Below are 17,400 nucleotides of genomic sequence, written 5' to 3' on the forward strand. Positions count from 1 at the left end.
CAGCAGTGTTTTATGTCAACAGTTAGCTTTTTTATTTTTAGAGATTGATTTGGTTGATTGGTTATTTGTTCCCACAGCACATTCTGAAAACAAACGGCTCAGGAAACCCAGCAAAAGACTGCTGGAATCCACAGAGGAGGAACAATTCTTCTCCCCGAAGAAAAAACTAAAGAAACCTCTGGAATCTTCCAAAACTCCTCTGAGCCCTTCCACAGTTCCAGGCCCAGCCCTGCTAACATCCACCTCTACTCCCAGCCCCACCCCCACCCCTGGGCCTACCTCTGGGGAGCCAGCCAGCCCCACCCCTGGGCCTACCTCTGGGGAGCCAGCCAGCCCCACCCCTGGCCCTACCTCTGGGGAGCCAGCCAGCCCCACCCCTGGCCCTACCTCTGGGGAGCCAGCCAGCCCCACCCCTGGCCCTACCTCTGGAGAGCCAACCATCACGACCCCTGACCCTAACTCTGGAGAGCTAGCCAGCACCAAGGCCCGAGCAGGGCTGAAACAGAGTCTGTCTCAAGATGTCCTCCACCGTGTTATAAAATCATTATCCAAACAACCCTCAGCAGTGACCTCTTTCTCTATTGAATCAACATCATCAGATGTGACAAATCCTCCTCTGCCCTCTGGTAAGCAACATCTCCAAAAACGTGTCTCATACGGCAATTATGTCTTATGTAATACACGAGGCAGATATATTCTATTGGGAAAGTAGTTCCATTGGGGAAAGTAGTTCCATTGGGGAAAGTAGTTCCATAGGGAGAGTAGTTCCATAGGGAGAGTAGTTCCATAGGGAGAGTAGTTCCATAGGGAGAGTAGTTCCATTGGTAGAGTAGTTCCATTGGTAGAGTAGTTCCATTGGTGAGAGTAGTTCCATTGGTGAGAGTAGTTCCATTGGTGAGAGTAGTTCCATTGGTGAGAGTAGTTCCATTGGTGAGAGTAGTTCCATTGGTGAGAGTAGTTCCATTGGTGAGAGTAGTTCCATTGGTGAGAGTAGTTCCATTGGTGAGAGTAGTTCCATTGGTGAGAGGAGTTCCATTGGTGAGAGGAGTTCCATTGGTGAGAGGAGTTCCATTGGTGAGAGGAGTTCCATTGGTGAGAGCAGTTCCATTGGTGAGAGCAGTTCCATTGGTGAGAGCAGTTCCATAGGGAGAGCAGTTCCATAGTGAGAGCAGTTCCATTGGTGAGAGCAGTTCCATTGGTGAGAGCAGTTCCATAGGGAGAGTAGTTCCATTGGGAGAGTAGTTCCATTGGGAGAGTAGTTCCATTGGGAGAGTAGTTCCATTGGGAGAGTAGTTCCATTGGGAGAGTAGTTCCATAGGGAAAGTAGTTCCATTGGGAGAGTAGTTCCATTGGGAGAGTAGTTCCATTGGGAGAGTAGTTCCATTGGGAGAGTAGTTCCATTGGGAGAGTAGTTCCATTGGGAGAGTAGTTCCATAGGGAGAGTAGTTCCATAGGGAGAGTAGTTTCATTGGTGAGAGGAGTTCCATTGGTGAGAGGAGTTCCATTGGTGAGAGGAGTTCCATTGGTGAGAGGAGTTCCATCGGTGAGAGTAGTTCCATCGGTGAGAGGAGTTCCATCGGTGAGAGGAGTTCCATCGGTGAGAGGAGTTCCATCGGTGAGAGGAGTTCCATCGGTAGCAGTTCCATTGGTGAGAGCAGTTCCATTGGTGAGAGCAGTTCCATAGGGAGAGCAGTTCCATTGGTGAGAGCAGTTCCATTGGTGAGAGCAGTTCCATTGGTGAGAGCAGTTCCATAGGGAGAGTAGTTCCATTGGTGAGAGGAGTTCCATTGGTGAGAGGAGTTCCATTGGTGAGAGGAGTTCCATTGGTGAGAGGAGTTCCATTGGTGAGAGGAGTTCCATTGGTGAGAGGAGTTCCATTGGTGAGAGCAGTTCCATTGGTGAGAGGAGTTCCATTGGTGAGAGGAGTTCCATTGGTGAGAGGAGTTCCATTGGTGAGAGCAGTTCCATTGGTGAGAGCAGTTCCATTGGTGAGAGCAGTTCCATTGGTGAGAGCAGTTCCATTGGTGAGAGCAGTTCCATTGGTGAGAGGAGTTCCATTGGTGAGAGGAGTTCCATTGGTGAGAGGAGTTCCATTGGTGAGAGGAGTTCCATTGGTGAGAGGAGTTCCATTGGTGAGAGGAGTTCCATTGGTGAGAGGAGTTCAATAGGGAGAGTAGTTCCATTGGTGAGAGGAGTTCCATTGGTGAGAGGAGTTCCATTGGTGAGAGGAGTTCCATAGGGAGAGTAGTTCCATAGGGAGAGTACTGTTGTTCTGTAGGGAAAGTAGATATTTTGGTAAAGTAGTTATGATAATGAAAACAAATCCTCATATTTTCATATACAGTAGATTTGTGGTATTTAAATGTCTGTTCATTCCCCAGCCCCAGTATCCCTGGAGAGGAAGAGGCCAAGGAAGCCATCTCACAAGGTCCTGGAATGCACCATAGAAGAAGTGTCACTCAGTCCTCCAAAGAAGAAGGAGTTGAAGAAGCAGAGTGGACAGACAGAGGAGAAGACAGAAGTCGGGGACACTCAGGTAAGGCCGAATGAACTAATCAACAGCCATATTAACGCAACTATACTGCCACAGTACCACTCTGAAACGGATCTAATTATCTCATTTCTATGACAGGTTAAGTCTGTCAAGAAAGAAGTGCCTGTATCCAGCGTGACAACTCCAGAGAGCATGGATTCTCTGCAGGGCTCCTCTCCTGCCCGACCGTCTAGCCCTACGGTGCTCCTCACCCCCAAGGAAGAGACCGAGAAGATCAGTCCTGGGGTGGGAGGAGAGAGCCACACCAACGGAGAGAGATCACCCAAACCTGAGGTATAGTTGTACCAGTACTGTAAAACAGGATCCTAAGCCCCCACACCTTAACCAATATGCGGTGTAATAACTTATGTAATAAAACCTCTCCTCTCCTCCAGGTGTTCTCTCCTGGTCTGAATGACAGTTTCTCCCTACCTGGTGAAGGGTCCCTGGTCTCCAGCACTAAGAAGAACACAGCAGAGAAAGGAGGAGCTGCGTCCATGAAGGAGAATGTCTGTCAGGTAGGTCAACCAACAACATGCCACAACCTTTCTATTTTGTGGAGGCAGAAACTCTAACCTTGATTTCCAGGCTTTCATCACATTAATTTAGAAATAGACGTTCCCAATAGCCGAGTGATGAATGAGATTTGAGAGTATCGTAACACAATATATCTGTGTGTGTCTTGCAGGTGTGTGAGAGGACAGGTGAGCTGCTGCTGTGTGAGGGCCAGTGCTGTGGGGCGTTTCACCTGCAGTGTATCAGCCTATCCGAAGCCCCCAGAGGGAAGTTTATCTGTAGTGAATGCACTATAGGTGAGTCTCTACCTATACACCTGTCTGTACATTTATATTTGAGTCATTTAGCAGACGCTCTTATCCAAGCAATTAGGGTTGAATGCCTTGCTCAAGAGCACAGATGTTTCACCTAGTCAGCTCGGGATTCGAACCAGCAACCTTTCGGTTCCTAGGCTACCTGGCACCATACAGGAGCCATATACACCTGGTGGAGCCTCGCCTATACACACATTCACCTTGACTTAACACTGTGTTACTGAGTTCTTACACCTGTACAGTGATACGGCCATGCTCATAGACCATATCTCTGCATCTGATAGAGGTATTCTGTATCTACACCCACAATGTATGTAAGCTGCTTTGGTGTATCACAAAGCTAAGAGTGTATCCTTTCCATTGCAGGGATCCACACGTGCTTTGTGTGTAAAAAGTCTGGCGACGGTGTGAAGAGGTGCATGGTGCCTGTATGTGGGAAGTTCTACCACAACGAGTGTATCCTGAAACACACACCCACCCAGCCCCAGAATAAAGGGGTTCGCTGCTCCCTCCACGTCTGTCTGTCCTGCCACATCACCAACCCCCTCAACTCCTGCACTTCTAAAAGTAGGTTCCAGTTCCACTCTGCTTTGATAGAACCAGAGAGGTAAAGTAGAATTACTTCCTTCCTACGAGACCTTCTATTTGTGCATGCGCGCACCAACATTTGTGCACTAATAACTCAGTAGGATCTCTGTGGGTCTCGTCGTAAAGATTTGTCATTTAACTTTTTTATAATGTGTGATGAAAGAAACATACAGGAACTCAAATCCTTCTGTTCACCTGATTTAGAATTCCTCACAATCAAATGTAGACCGCATTATCTACCAAGAGAATTCTCTTCGATTATAATCACAGCCGTATATATCCCCCCCCAAGCAGACACATCGATGGCTCTGAACGAACTTTATTTAACTCTTTGCAAACTAGAAACCATTCATCCGGAGGCTGCATTCATTGTAGCTGGGGATTTTAACAAGGCTAATCTGAAAACAAGACTCCCTAAATTTTATCAGCATATCGATTGCGCAACCAGGGGTGGAAAGACCTTGGATCATTGTTACTCTGACTTCCGCGACGCATATAAGGCCCTGCCCCGCCCCCCTTTCGGAAAAGCTGACCACGACTCCATTTTGTTGATCCCTGCCTACAGACAGAAACTAAAACAAGAGGCTCCCACGCTGAGGTCTGTCCAACGCTGGTCCGACCAAGCTGACTCCACACTCCAAGACTGCTTCCACCACGTGGACTGGGACATGTTTCGTATTGCGTCAGACAGCAACATTGACGAATACGCTGATTCGGTGTGTGAGTTCATTAGAACGTGCGTTGAAGATGTCGTTCCCATAGCAACGATTAAAACATTCCCTAACCAGAAACCGTGGATTGATGGCAGCATTCGCGTGAAACTGAAAGCGCGAACCACTGCTTTTAATCAGGGGAAGGTGTCTGGTAACATGACCGAATACAAACAGTGCAGCTATTCCCTCCGCAAGGCTATCAAACAAGCTAAGCGTCAGTACAGAGACAAAGTAGAATCTCAATTCAACGGCTCAGACACAAGAGGCATGTGGCAGGGTCTACAGTCAATCACGGACTACAGGAAGAAATCCAGCCCAGTCACGGACCAGGATGTCCTGCTCCCAGGCAGACTAAATAACTTTTTTGCCCGCTTTGAGGACAATACAGTGCCACTGACACGGCCTGCAACGAAAACATGCAGTCTCTCCTTCACTGCAGCCGAGGTGAGTAAGACATTTAAACGTGTTAACCCTCGCAAGGCTGCAGGCCCAGACGGCATCCCCAGCCGCGCCCTCAGAGCATGCGCAGACCAGCTGGCCGGTGTGTTTACGGACATATTCAATCAATCCCTATACCAGTCTGCTGTTCCCACATGCTTCAAGAGGGCCACCATTGTTCCTGTTCCCAAGAAAGCTAAGGTAACTGAGCTAAACGACTACCGCCCCGTAGCACTCACTTCCGTCATCATGAAGTGCTTTGAGAGACTAGTCAAGGACCATATCACCTCCACCCTACCTGACACCCTAGACCCACTCCAATTTGCTTACCGCCCAAATAGGTCCACAGACGATGCAATCTCAACCACACTGCACACCGCCCTAACCCATCTGGACAAGAGGAATACCTATGTGAGAATGCTGTTCATTGACTACAGCTCGGCATTCAACACCATAGTACCCTCCAAGCTCGTCATCAAGCTCGAGACCCTGGGTCTCGACCCCGCCCTGTGCAACTGGGTACTGGACTTCCTGACGGGCCGCCCCCAGGTGGTGAGGGTAGGCAACAACATCTCCTCCCCGCTGATCCTCAACACTGGGGCCCCACAAGGGTGCGTTCTGAGCCCTCTCCTGTACTCCCTGTTCACCCACGACTGCGTGGCCACGCACGCCTCCAACTCAATCATCAAGTTTGCGGACGACACAACAGTGGTAGGCTTGATTACCAACAACGACGAGACGGCCTACAGGGAGGAGGTGAGGGCCCTCGGAGTGTGGTGTCAGGAAAATAACCTCACACTCAACGTCAACAAAACTAAGGAGATGATTGTGGACTTCAGGAAACAGCAGAGGGAACACCCCCCTATCCACATCGATGGAACAGTAGTGGAGAGGGTAGCAAGTTTTAAGTTCCTCGGCATACACATCACAGACAAACTGAATTGGTCCACTCACACAGACAGCATTGTGAAGAAGGCGCAGCAGCGCCTCTTCAACCTCAGGAGGCTGAAGAAATTTGGCTTGTCACCAAAAGCACTCACAAACTTCTACAGATGCACAATCGAGAGCATCCTGGCGGGCTGTATCACCGCCTGGTACGGCAACTGCTCCGCCCTCAACCGTAAGGCTCTCCAGAGGGTGGTGAGGTCTGCACAACGCATCACCGGGGGCAAACTACCTGCCCTCCAGGACACCTACACCACCCGATGTCACAGGAAGGCCATAAAGATCATCAAGGACATCAACCACCCGAGCCACTGCCTGTTCACCCCGCTATCATCCAGAAGGCGAGGTCAGTACAGGTGCATCAAAGCTGGGACCGAGAGACTGAAAAACAGCTTCTATCTCAAGGCCATCAGACTGTTAAACAGCCACCACTAACATTGAGTGGCTGCTGCCAACACACTGACACTGACTCAACTCCAGCCACTTTAATAATGGGAATTGATGGGAAATGATGTAAATATATCACTAGCCACTTTAAACAATGCTACCTTATATAATGTTACTTACCCTACATTATTCATCTCATATGCATACGTATATACTGTACTCTATATCATCGACTGTATCCTTATGTAATACATGTATCACTAGCCACTTTAAACTATGCCACTTTGTTTACATACTCATCTCATTTGTACATACTGTACTCGATACCATCTACTGTATCTTGCCTATGCTGCTCTGTACCATCACTCATTCATATATCCTTATGTACATATTCTTTATCCCCTTACACTGTGTACAAGACAGTAGTTTTGGAATTGTTAGTTAGATTACTTGTTGGTTATTACTGCATTGTCGGAACTAGAAGCACAAGCATTTCGCTACACTCGCATTAACATCTGCTAACCATGTGTATGTGACAAATAAAATTTGATTTGATTTAATGTATGACCTTTTATTGTGGTATGAACACAACCAGTCATGATGTTTTATATTGTCAAGAGGCGAAAGAAACGCACACCTATTTAGGCGAGGTGCTGACTAGCGGAGTGGACCACTTCAAAGATAAAGGAGAGCCGCACGCTCTAGGATCCCAAAAATATTTTATGTTGAACCTTTTCGACAAGCTGTCTTCATCAGGTTTCATCTGATTGTCAAACAATCACTTCAAAGGTCTCCTTTATTAGGCCGCCCGTTCATCCTCTCTGCTGCCCGTTCATCCTCTCTGCTGCCCGTTCATCCTCTCTGCTGCCCGTTCATCCTCTCTGCTGCCCGTTCATCCTCTCTGCTGCCCGTTCATCATCTCTGCTGCCCGTTCATCCTCTCTGCTGCCCGTTCATCCTCTCTGCCGCCCGTTCATCCTCTCTGCCGCCCGTTCATCCTCTCTGCCGCCCGTTCATCCTCTCTGCCGCCCGTTCATCCTCTCTGCTGCCCGTTCATCCTCTCTGCTGCCCGTTCATCCTCTCTGCTGCCCGTTCATCCTCTCTGCTGCCCGTTCATCCTCTCTGCTGCCCGTTCATCCTCTCTGCTGCCCGTTCATCCTCTCTGCCGCCCGTTCATCCTCTCGGCCGCCCGTTCATCCTCTCGGCCGCCCGTTCATCCTCTCGGCCGCCCGTTCATCCTCTCGGCCGCCCGTTCATCCTCTCGGCCGCCCGTTCATCCTCTCGGCCGCCCGTTCATCATCTCGGCCGCCCGTTCATCCTCTCGGCCGCCCGTTCATCCTCTCGGCCGCCCGTTCATCCTCTCGGCCGCCCGTTCATCCTCTCGGCCGCCCGTTCATCCTCTCGGCAGCCCGTTCATCCTCTCTGCCGCCCGTTCATCCTCTCTGCCGCCCGTTCATCCTCTCTGCCGCCCGTTCATCCTCTCTGCCGCCCGTTCATCCTCTCTGCCGCCCGTTCATCCTCTCTGCCGCCCGTTCATCCTCTCTGCCGCCCGTTCATCCTCTCTGCCGCCCGTTCATCCTCTCGGCCGCCCGTTCATCCTCTCTGCCGCCCGTTCATCCTCTCTGCCGCCCGTTCATCCTCTCTGCCGCCCGTTCATCCTCTCGGCCGCCCGTTCATCCTCTCTGCTGCCCGTTCATCCTCTCTGCTGCCCGTTCATCCTCTCTGCCGCCCGTTCATCCTCTCTGCCGCCCGTTCATCCTCTCTGCCGCCCGTTCATCCTCTCGGCCTCCCGTTCATCCTCTCGGCCGCCCGTTCATCCTCTCGGCCGCCCGTTCATCCTCTCGGCCGCCCGTTCATCCTCTCGGCCGCCCGTTCATCCTCTCTGCCGCCCGTTCATCCTCTCTGCCGCCCGTTCATCCTCTCGGCCGCCCGTTCATCCTCTCTGCCGCCCGTTCATCCTCTCGGCCGCCCGTTCATCCTCTCGGCCGCCCGTTCATCCTCTCGGCCGCCCGTTCATCCTCTCTGCCGCCCGTTCATCCTCTCTGCCGCCCGTTCATCCTCTCTGCCGCCCGTTCATCCTCTCTGCCGCCCGTTCATCCTCTCTGCCGCCCGTTCATCCTCTCGGCCGCCCGTTCATCCTCTCGGCCGCCCGTTCATCCTCTCGGCCGCCCGTTCATCCTCTCTGCCGCCCGTTCATCCTCTCTGCCGCCCGTTCATCCTCTCTGCCGCCCGTTCATCCTCTCGGCCGCCCGTTCATCCTCTCGGCCGCCCGTTCATCCTCTCGGCCGCCCGTTCATCATCTCGGCCGCCCGTTCATCGTCTCGGCCGCCCGTTCATCCTCTCTGCCGCCCGTTCATCCTCTCTGAACGTTCAGTATTTCCAGCCTCCAAACAGTGATGAATATTACACCAAAAAGGGTAATGACATTTGCTGATTGTCATTAGGCCAGATTTTATGCGTTCCCTGCTGTCCGAGCGTGTCGCTGTATCAGCAACTTATTTCTGCCTTGACAAAATGTCCGTGTTCTCGTCGAACCAGGTTGCGTTTTGGCAGCGGAGGCTAAACCACCTGTTTTTCAAGTCCATTCGCTAATTGTTCATCTCTCTGACATATATTAATGATAAATAGTGGTATTGAAGGCCTCCAGTTTTCTGGACATTTTGTGTGAATTATTGTGATAGGCTCAGGTACCGCACCGTGTTACTTCCCCCCAGGACAGAGGAGAAATAGATCTACACTGTAGGTTCTGTTTACAATTGGAAGTGGCACGGTTAGAGTCGATTTGAATGTGATTTTTATGGGATGGAAAACCGATTGCTACAGTAGAATTGAAACGTATCAAGTAGGTTGAAAACCTGTAATGTGATTGGAGGACTAAGATTAGCTACAAACATTACTGCAGGTCTGTTTGTCTGGGATGGGATCCTAGATTCTAACTGTAGAGATGCTTGTCTGGGATGGGATCCTAGATTCTAACTGTAGAGATGCTTGTCTGGGATGGGATCCTAGATTCTAACATGGCTGTAGAGATGCTTGTCTGGGATGGGATCCTAGATTCTAACTGTAGAGATGCTTGTCTGGGATGGGATCCTAGATTCTAACATGGCTGTAGAGATGCTTGTCTGGGATGGGATCCTAGATTCTAACTGTAGAGATGCTTGTCTGGGATGGGATCCTAGATTCTAACTGTAGAGATGCTTGTCTGGGATGGGATCCTAGATTCTAACATGGCTGTAGAGATGCTTGGTGTTTGTTGTTTTTGACCTGTATTCCTCTTCTAGGTCGTCTGACCCGCTGCGTGCGTTGCCCTGTGGCGTACCACGCTAATGACTACTGTATGGCGGCGGGCAGCGTAGTCCTGGCCAACAACAGCTTCCTGTGTCCCAACCACTTCATTCCCCGCAAGAACTACAAGAACCACGAACACATCAACGTCAGCTGGTGCTTTGTCTGCTCAGAAGGTTGGTGACTGGTTGGGTTGCTGTTAATGTTTTAGTTTAGTTTACTAATTCGACCATAAAAAAAAAAAGCATAGATAAAACTTGGAAAAAGCCATACATGCACATTAATAAAATCATCGAGGATAACACACAATAAAGTCTGGGACTTATTTCCATTGTGGTCCTCTTGAGACAAGATGGCTAGACAAGATGGCTGGACAAGATGGAACACAGTATAGCAGTGAAATAATAAAACCAAAAGCATAGAAGAAGAACATCTATCTCATCATTCCAGTTACATCATAAGGGTTATTCTTATGGACACAGAGGACATCAAACATATTTTTACCTTATTTTTAAAGCTGCCCAGAGAGGACATTGTTTTTATAGGCAGAGGCAACTCATTCCAGTCTGAGGCTCCAGTATACAAGTGTCACACCCTGACCTTAGTATTCTTTGTTTTCTTTGTTATTTTAGTTAGGTCAGGGTGTGACATGGGTGATGTATGTGTTTTGGTCTTGTCTAGGGGCTTTGTATGTTTATGGGGGTGTATCCTATCTAGGTGTTTTTGTAAGTCTATGGTTGCCTAGATTGGTTCTCAATTAGAGGCAGCTGTCTATCGTTGTCTCTGATTGGGAACCATATTTAGGCAGCCATATTCTTTGGGTATTTTGTGGGCGATTGTTCCTGTTTCCAGTGTTCCTATGTGTTAGTGTTCACGTTACGGGACTGTTTCGTCTTCGTTCCTTTCTGTCGGTTTATTGCTTTTGTTCTGTGTTTAAGTATCCCATTAAATATGGACTATCATCACGCTGCATTTCCCCGCATTACTCCTGAACCCGTATAAGCACACATCAGAAACACCTGATCTGGTGCTGTGATTGTGTGCATACCTAACACGGGGAAAGTAATCACTTCGATATCTGGGCGCAGGACCATAAATACTCCTGTAAACCAAACCCAGGCTAATCTGGGACACCCTAGCCTCAAACAGGCAGACAGTTTAGTTCCTGAAAGCAGCTCCTGCCTATGTGAGTATGTGGACTCACCTTCAATACTACCCTGATCAGCTTATTCTGGGCTATCTGGAGCTTCCCCTTCATAAGTTTTAGATAAGCCCTCAAACCAGGAAGTACTAGCATAGTCAAAATGGCATTGAATGTGGGCAGTAGCTAGCACTTTCATGGAGTCCTTATCAAGCAGCTTGGTCTTTCTATCCAAAAACGTAATCCTGTCATTAACCTTCCCTAGCACCTTATTGGCCATGCTCACACCTCCCAAGCTTCCATCAAGGATACATCCCAAGTAGCTAACAGAGGTTTTAGTAGACAGCACCTCACCCCCTAACTCCACTCTGATTTCAGACGACCTACACAATTTAGGTCTGGATCCAAAAATAATTGCTTCAGTTTTCCCTAAGTGCAGAGATAGCTTACTACCATTAGCAAATGACTTGGAGATAATAAGCTAAGTATTCTCTCCAACATAGTTTTACTTTTGTTAGACACCCGAAGTGCAGAGTCATCCGCATAAAGAAAAAGTCGGCAAGAACAAGCATCTTTCATATCGTTAATATACAATAAAAACAGCAGAGGCCCAAGCACGCTCCCCTGCAGAACGCCACAACTCATTGGTTTTGCCTGAGACAGTGAACCATTAACCATCTACTACTTGCTCCCTTCTTGATAAATTGGACTTGATTGGTTGGTTGATTTGAGTGTTGTCAGTGTTGCAGAGTCCATTATGCAAGGAGGAAGGAACCCGTGTACAAATGTGGTGGTATTGTTATTAGAAGTAGAGTAATAACAGGAGTAGGAGTGTGGTGGAAATCATATGTGGAGGACCTACGCTCCTCACAGAGTTAAACAGATTGAAGTGAAACAAAGTGAAAATAAGCATTCAGCCTCCTGTCCTGAGGTCATTGGGTCAGATCTGGTTGACTTGGTGTTTGAGCTGCACCTTCTCCTTTCTCCCTGCAGGGGGCAGTCTGTTGTGCTGCGAGTCTTGTCCTGCTGCCTTCCACCAAGAGTGTCTGAACATCGAGATGCCCGAGGGGAGCTGGTTCTGCAACGACTGCAAGGCCGGGAAGAAACCACACTTCAAGGACATCCTCTGGGTTAAAGTGGGAAGATACAAGTAAGAAACACTGTTCTGTAGAAATAGTATTGGTCAGAACCAACTGAGTGACACTTTAATCCCATGTCAACATATAAAAAAAAAGTAGCTCAAGAGCAGAACCTGATACCCAGTCGTGTTGTTATTGATCAGAATCTCTATCTGTGTGTATGATCTGCATCTACACTGAGTATACCAAACATAAGGAACATCTTCCTAACATTGAGTTGCCGACACACCGGCAGTCATGAGTCATGACCGCACTAAAATTCTATGTGACCATTGAGTCACGGTAATCTCCTCTTATGCGCTCTGAACATGCGTTGGTAGTACTCAAATTGCTAATTATCATCAGGTTGCTAATGGCCTGGTACTCAGGGCTCTTATTGTCCCTCCATCAGGTCCTAATGGCCTGGTACTCAGGGCTCTTATTGTCCCTCCATCAGGTCCTAATGGCCTGGTACTCAGGGCTCTATTGTCCCTCCATCAGGTCCTAATGGCCTGGTACTCAGGGGCTCTATTGTCCCTCCATCAGGTCCTAATGGCCTGGTACTCAGGGGCTCTATTGTCCCTCCATCAGGTCCTAATGGCCTGGTACTCAGGGGCTCTATTGTCCCTCCATCAGGTCCTAATGGCCTGGTACTCAGGGGCTCTATTGTCCCTCCATCAGGTCCTAATGGCCTAGTACTCAGGGGCTCTATTGTCTCTAACAACTCTGACATCAAAGCAAATACAATTATAAAATCACATCAAACACTGATCATCAAAACAGTATCATTCTTTTAAAACTCATGTCACTGTGATTTGATCAATTTGAAGAAAGAAGTTCAACAACAGGTTGAAACTGAGTGTAAAACATGGTCGTTGTGCATGTTGTTTCAAAGCCAAACAACAACAAAATGGACAGCGCTTTCTAAGGTGATGATTCATTCAAAACAACCATATGCATATTAGAGTTGATGCATATTCATAGGACTAACCTTGAAGATGAAGAAAGGGGGAAAAAATATTTAAATAATGATTGTGCCGTTATGCAATATATCCTACTGCATATTTGAAGAAAGAAGTTCATCAATAGGTTGAAACCGAGTAGAAAAACATAAAACCAAATTGATTTTAAGATGTCTTTGGTACATAATTGGTCTAGCCTATACTGTAGTAATGCCTCTGAGTGTAGGCTGTGTTATTATGCATGGTTACCTTATGTTATGGTTCAAACGTTCATGAGTCTGGGCCTAGGCGATGCTGTTGGCTCAATGATTGTGTGGGGCGGCTAAGCCTACGGTTACAGATTTTGAATAGCCTGGTAATAGGTCATTTATTAATAGGCTGACGCATTACCTTTTAGCTACAGGATGTCTCACCACCTTGCGTTTCTATTTCCTCCCCTCTCTCCTTCATTCCTTTCTTCAGCACGCAGAGAGAGAGAGAGAGAGAGAGAGCCTGTCAACAGTTTAGTGAAATATGTTTCGTCGTGAAAACATGTTACTGTGGATGTTCCTGAACACATTTCACTTGGTTTCCCAGATGAAACACAGAGTAGCTGCAGGAACAGGGTTGGAAAGCACATAACATACACAGAGTTTGGGTGGAATATCACCTGTCGGGAAGCAGCGGCTGCATGTTCCTCGACCTGTGGTTGATACAGGAGGTTAATATAGTAAGTAGCCTACCTGGTGGGAAAGGCCTCCATTCGCTATTTGAGTGCATGTGGACAACACTTATTCTTTCCCTTGTCCCTGTTCCTGCCCCTTTGATAATGGGACGGTCTAAATCGAAAAAATACAAACATTACATATTAGTAAAGACGAGATTAAATAGAAAATAGTCTGATGGTGTAACGATTCTCCTCTTCGTCTGAGGAAGAGTAGTCAAGATCGGACCCACACGCAGCGTGGTAAGTGTCCATGTTAATATTTTAATATAACAGAACACGAAACAAAAATAACAACGAGAATGTAAGAAACGAAACAGTCCTGTCAGGTGAAACAAAACAGAAAACAGAAAATAACTACCCACAAACACAGGTGGGAACAGGCTATATAAAGTATGGTTCTCAATCAGAGACAACGATTGACAGCTGCCTCTGATTGGGAACCATACCAGGCCAAACACATAGAAGTACAAAACATAGAATGCCCACCCCAAGTCACGCCCTGACCAAACCAAAATTGAGACATAAAAAAGGAACTAAGGTCAGGACGTGACAGATGGGTAAAAATCTGATGACTTGATGAGAGAACAGCGTATGCAGTCTGAGGTAAGGGACAGATCACAAGATTTATTTGACTATTTTCTCAAATCGTCCATCGTCAATAGTCTATAGTCACGTCATGCAGACTATATCTTTTGATTTCTACAAAATTCAAAGGTTTGTATCATTCACAGCTAAAAAAGTTGCCAAATAACTTTAAATCTAGTGTATAGGGCCTGTTCGAAATAATTCTGTTTACGTTTGACATAGCCAGTTCATAAGAGCACTCGCACCGGAATGGGGAAAAATATCCTATATTATTCAGCCATGTTCAATTATATATTTTTCTTACTATAAAATCATATAATGTAAAATAATGGCACGGAACTTCTAAACAATATCTTGTCTGCTAAATGAACAAGCCTATAGCCTACGGCATGGAGCACAGCCAGATAACATACAGTACGCCAATTTCATATCCTGTTCTTCTGAAATCTTTAGATCTGCCTAAAATAAATAAAGGATCTACTGTGATGGTGTGTATTAAATGGATTTATTCTCCTTTTTAAAATGTAGATCTTCCAAAGGCACATCAGCAGGTTTGGTTGCTTGGAGATGCTAAACATGTTTATGTTAATTAGCGGTAAATTACTGTGAGTCCGCCAGTCTTTTGCATGACAATAACCAGCTGACAAAATGTCATGGCCGCCACAGCCCTAGATGCTGGCCCATGTTGACTCTACAAGGTGTTGAAAGCGTTCCACAGGGATGCTGGCCCATGTTGACTCTACAAGGTGTTGAAAGCGTTCCACAGGGATGCTGGCCCATGTTGACTCTACAAGGTGTTGAAAGCGTTCCACAGGGATGCTGGCCCATGTTGACTCCGATGCTTCCCACGTTTGTGTCAAGTTGGCTGGATGTCCTTTGGGTGGTGAACCATTCTTGATACACACAGGAAACTGTTGAATGTGAAAAAGACAGCAGCGTTGCAGTTCTTCACACAAATCTGTGTGCCTGGCACCTACTACCATAGTATTTCAAAGTAGTTCAAAGTATTAAATATTTTGTCTTGCCCATTCACCCTCAATGGCAATCATACACAATCCATTTCTCAATTGTCTCAAGGCTTAAAAATCCTTCTTTAACCTGTCTCCTCTTCTTCAACTACACTGATTTGAAGTGGATTTAACATCAATAAGGGAGCATAGGCTGACCAGGTGAATCTAGGTGAAAGCTATGTCACGGAAAGAGCAGGTGTTCTTTAATGTTTTTGTATAATCAGTGTATAATGTAAAAATCTGTATCTCCTCTCCTTTGTTCAGGTGGTGGCCTGCGGAGGTGTGTCTTCCTAAGAACGTCCCAGAGAACATCCTCCGTATGAAACACGAGGTGGGGGAGTTCCCCGTTCAGTTCTTTGGTTCTAAGGACTACGCCTGGACCTACCAGGCCCGAGTCTTCCCTTACATGGAGGGAGATGCCAACAACAAGGACAAGATGGGGAAGGGTTGTGACGCCATCTACAAGAAAGGTTAGAAAGAAACCTCCTTTACCTGGTTATAATAGGATATATGGAAACAATATACTTCATTTTTAGAAAGAAATACCAAAGAACCATTCCTATTTAGTGTTTTAAAATGCATTTTTGCCTATTTTGGCACTTTCTAAATGTTTTCTTCAAGTCTTAAACAATAGAGATGTTTCCAGGTACCATATGGCAGGGCTGAAAGTTTGCAGATGTATTAGCTAGTTGACAATGCTAACTTCCGTTTCCTCTCAGCTCTGAATGAAGCTGCTGAGCGGTTCAAAGCTCTTCAGGATGAGAAGGAGATGAGACAGCTTCAGGAGGACAGGAGGAACGACAAGAAACCTCCTCCCTACAGACACATCAAGGTACTGTCCCTTTAAACCTCCACTCTACAGACACATCAAGGTACTGTCCCTTTAAACCTCCACTCTACAGACACATCAAGGTACTGTCCCTTTAAACCTCCACTCTACAGACACATCAAGGTACTGTCCCTTTAAACCTCCTCCCTACAGACACATCAAGGTACTGTCCCTTTAAACCTCCTCCCTACAGACACATCAAGGTACTGTCCCTTTAAACCTCCTCCCTACAGACACATCAAGGTACTGTATCTTTAAACCTCCTCCCTACAGACACATCAAGGTACTGTCCCTTTAAACCTCCTCCCTACAGACACATCAAGGTACTGTATCTTTAAACCTCTTCCCTACAGACACATCAAGGTACTGTCCCTTTAAACCTCCTCCCTACAGACACATCAAGGTACTGTATCTTTAAACCTCCTCCCTACAGACACATCAAGGTACTCTCTCTTTAAACCTCCTCCCTACAGACACATCAAGGTACTGTCCCTTTAAACCTCCTCCCTAGAGACACATCAAGGTACTGTATCTTTAAACCTCCTCCCTACAGACACATCAAGGTACTGTCCCTTTAAACCTCCCTAGAGACACATCAAGGTACTGTCCCTTTAAACCTCCACTCTACAGACACATCAAGGTACTGTATCTTTAAACCTCCTCCCTACAGACACATCAAGGTACTGTCCCTTTAAACCTCCTCCCTACAGACACATCAAGGTACTGCCCCTTTAAACCTCCACTCTACAGACACATCAAGGTACTGTATCTTTAAACCTCTTCCCTACAGACACATCAAGGTACTGTCTCTTTAAACCTCCTCCCTACAGACACATCAAGGTACTGCCCCTTTAAACCTCCACTCTACAGACACATCAAGGTACTGTATCTTTAAACCTCCTCCCTACAGACACATCAAGGTACTGTCCCTTTAAACCTCCTCCCTACAGACACATCAAGGTACTGCCCCTTTAAACCTCCACTCTACAGACACATCAAGGTACTGTCCCTTTAAACCTCTTCCCTACAGACACATCAAGGTACTGTCCCTTTAAACCTCCACTCTACAGACACATCAAGGTACTGTCCCTTTAAACCTCCTCCCTACAGACACATCAAGGTACTGTCTCTTTAAACCTCCTCCCTACAGACACATCAAGGTACTGTCCCTTTAAACCTCCTCCCTACAGACACATCAAGGTACTGTCTTACATCCCCTGTCTGTCCCTCTCTTTGGTCCCTATTTGTCTTGTCCTGCTACAGCTTCTCTCATGTTTGACGATTGAATAGTACCTCAGTATTTTCACTAAAATCTCCCTTTGAGATCTATG

The 17,400-nt window shown here is 47.1% G+C and overlaps 1 protein-coding gene across 2 annotated transcripts in view; it reads left to right on the plus strand.

Moving 5' to 3' along the window:
* Nucleotides 1-17,400, plus strand: part of LOC110489176 (histone-lysine N-methyltransferase, H3 lysine-36 specific) — a 47,835-nt gene that overhangs the window by 7,125 nt on the left and 23,310 nt on the right. For both annotated transcript variants that reach the window (XM_036943387.2, XM_036943386.2), the window contains exons 6-15: nucleotides 78-626; nucleotides 2,382-2,536; nucleotides 2,633-2,827; nucleotides 2,929-3,051; nucleotides 3,222-3,345; nucleotides 3,730-3,930; nucleotides 9,715-9,894; nucleotides 11,853-12,009; nucleotides 15,505-15,710; nucleotides 15,960-16,072. In XM_036943387.2, coding sequence (XP_036799282.2) covers nucleotides 78-626; nucleotides 2,382-2,536; nucleotides 2,633-2,827; nucleotides 2,929-3,051; nucleotides 3,222-3,345; nucleotides 3,730-3,930; nucleotides 9,715-9,894; nucleotides 11,853-12,009; nucleotides 15,505-15,710; nucleotides 15,960-16,072 — 2,003 coding nt within the window. The remainder of the gene's footprint in view (nucleotides 1-77; nucleotides 627-2,381; nucleotides 2,537-2,632; nucleotides 2,828-2,928; nucleotides 3,052-3,221; nucleotides 3,346-3,729; nucleotides 3,931-9,714; nucleotides 9,895-11,852; nucleotides 12,010-15,504; nucleotides 15,711-15,959; nucleotides 16,073-17,400) is intronic.

Source organism: Oncorhynchus mykiss, chromosome 14 (assembly GCF_057628025.1).
Source record: "Oncorhynchus mykiss isolate SJ-2025 chromosome 14, ASM5762802v1, whole genome shotgun sequence".
NCBI classification, from domain to species: Eukaryota; Metazoa; Chordata; class Actinopteri; order Salmoniformes; family Salmonidae; genus Oncorhynchus; species Oncorhynchus mykiss.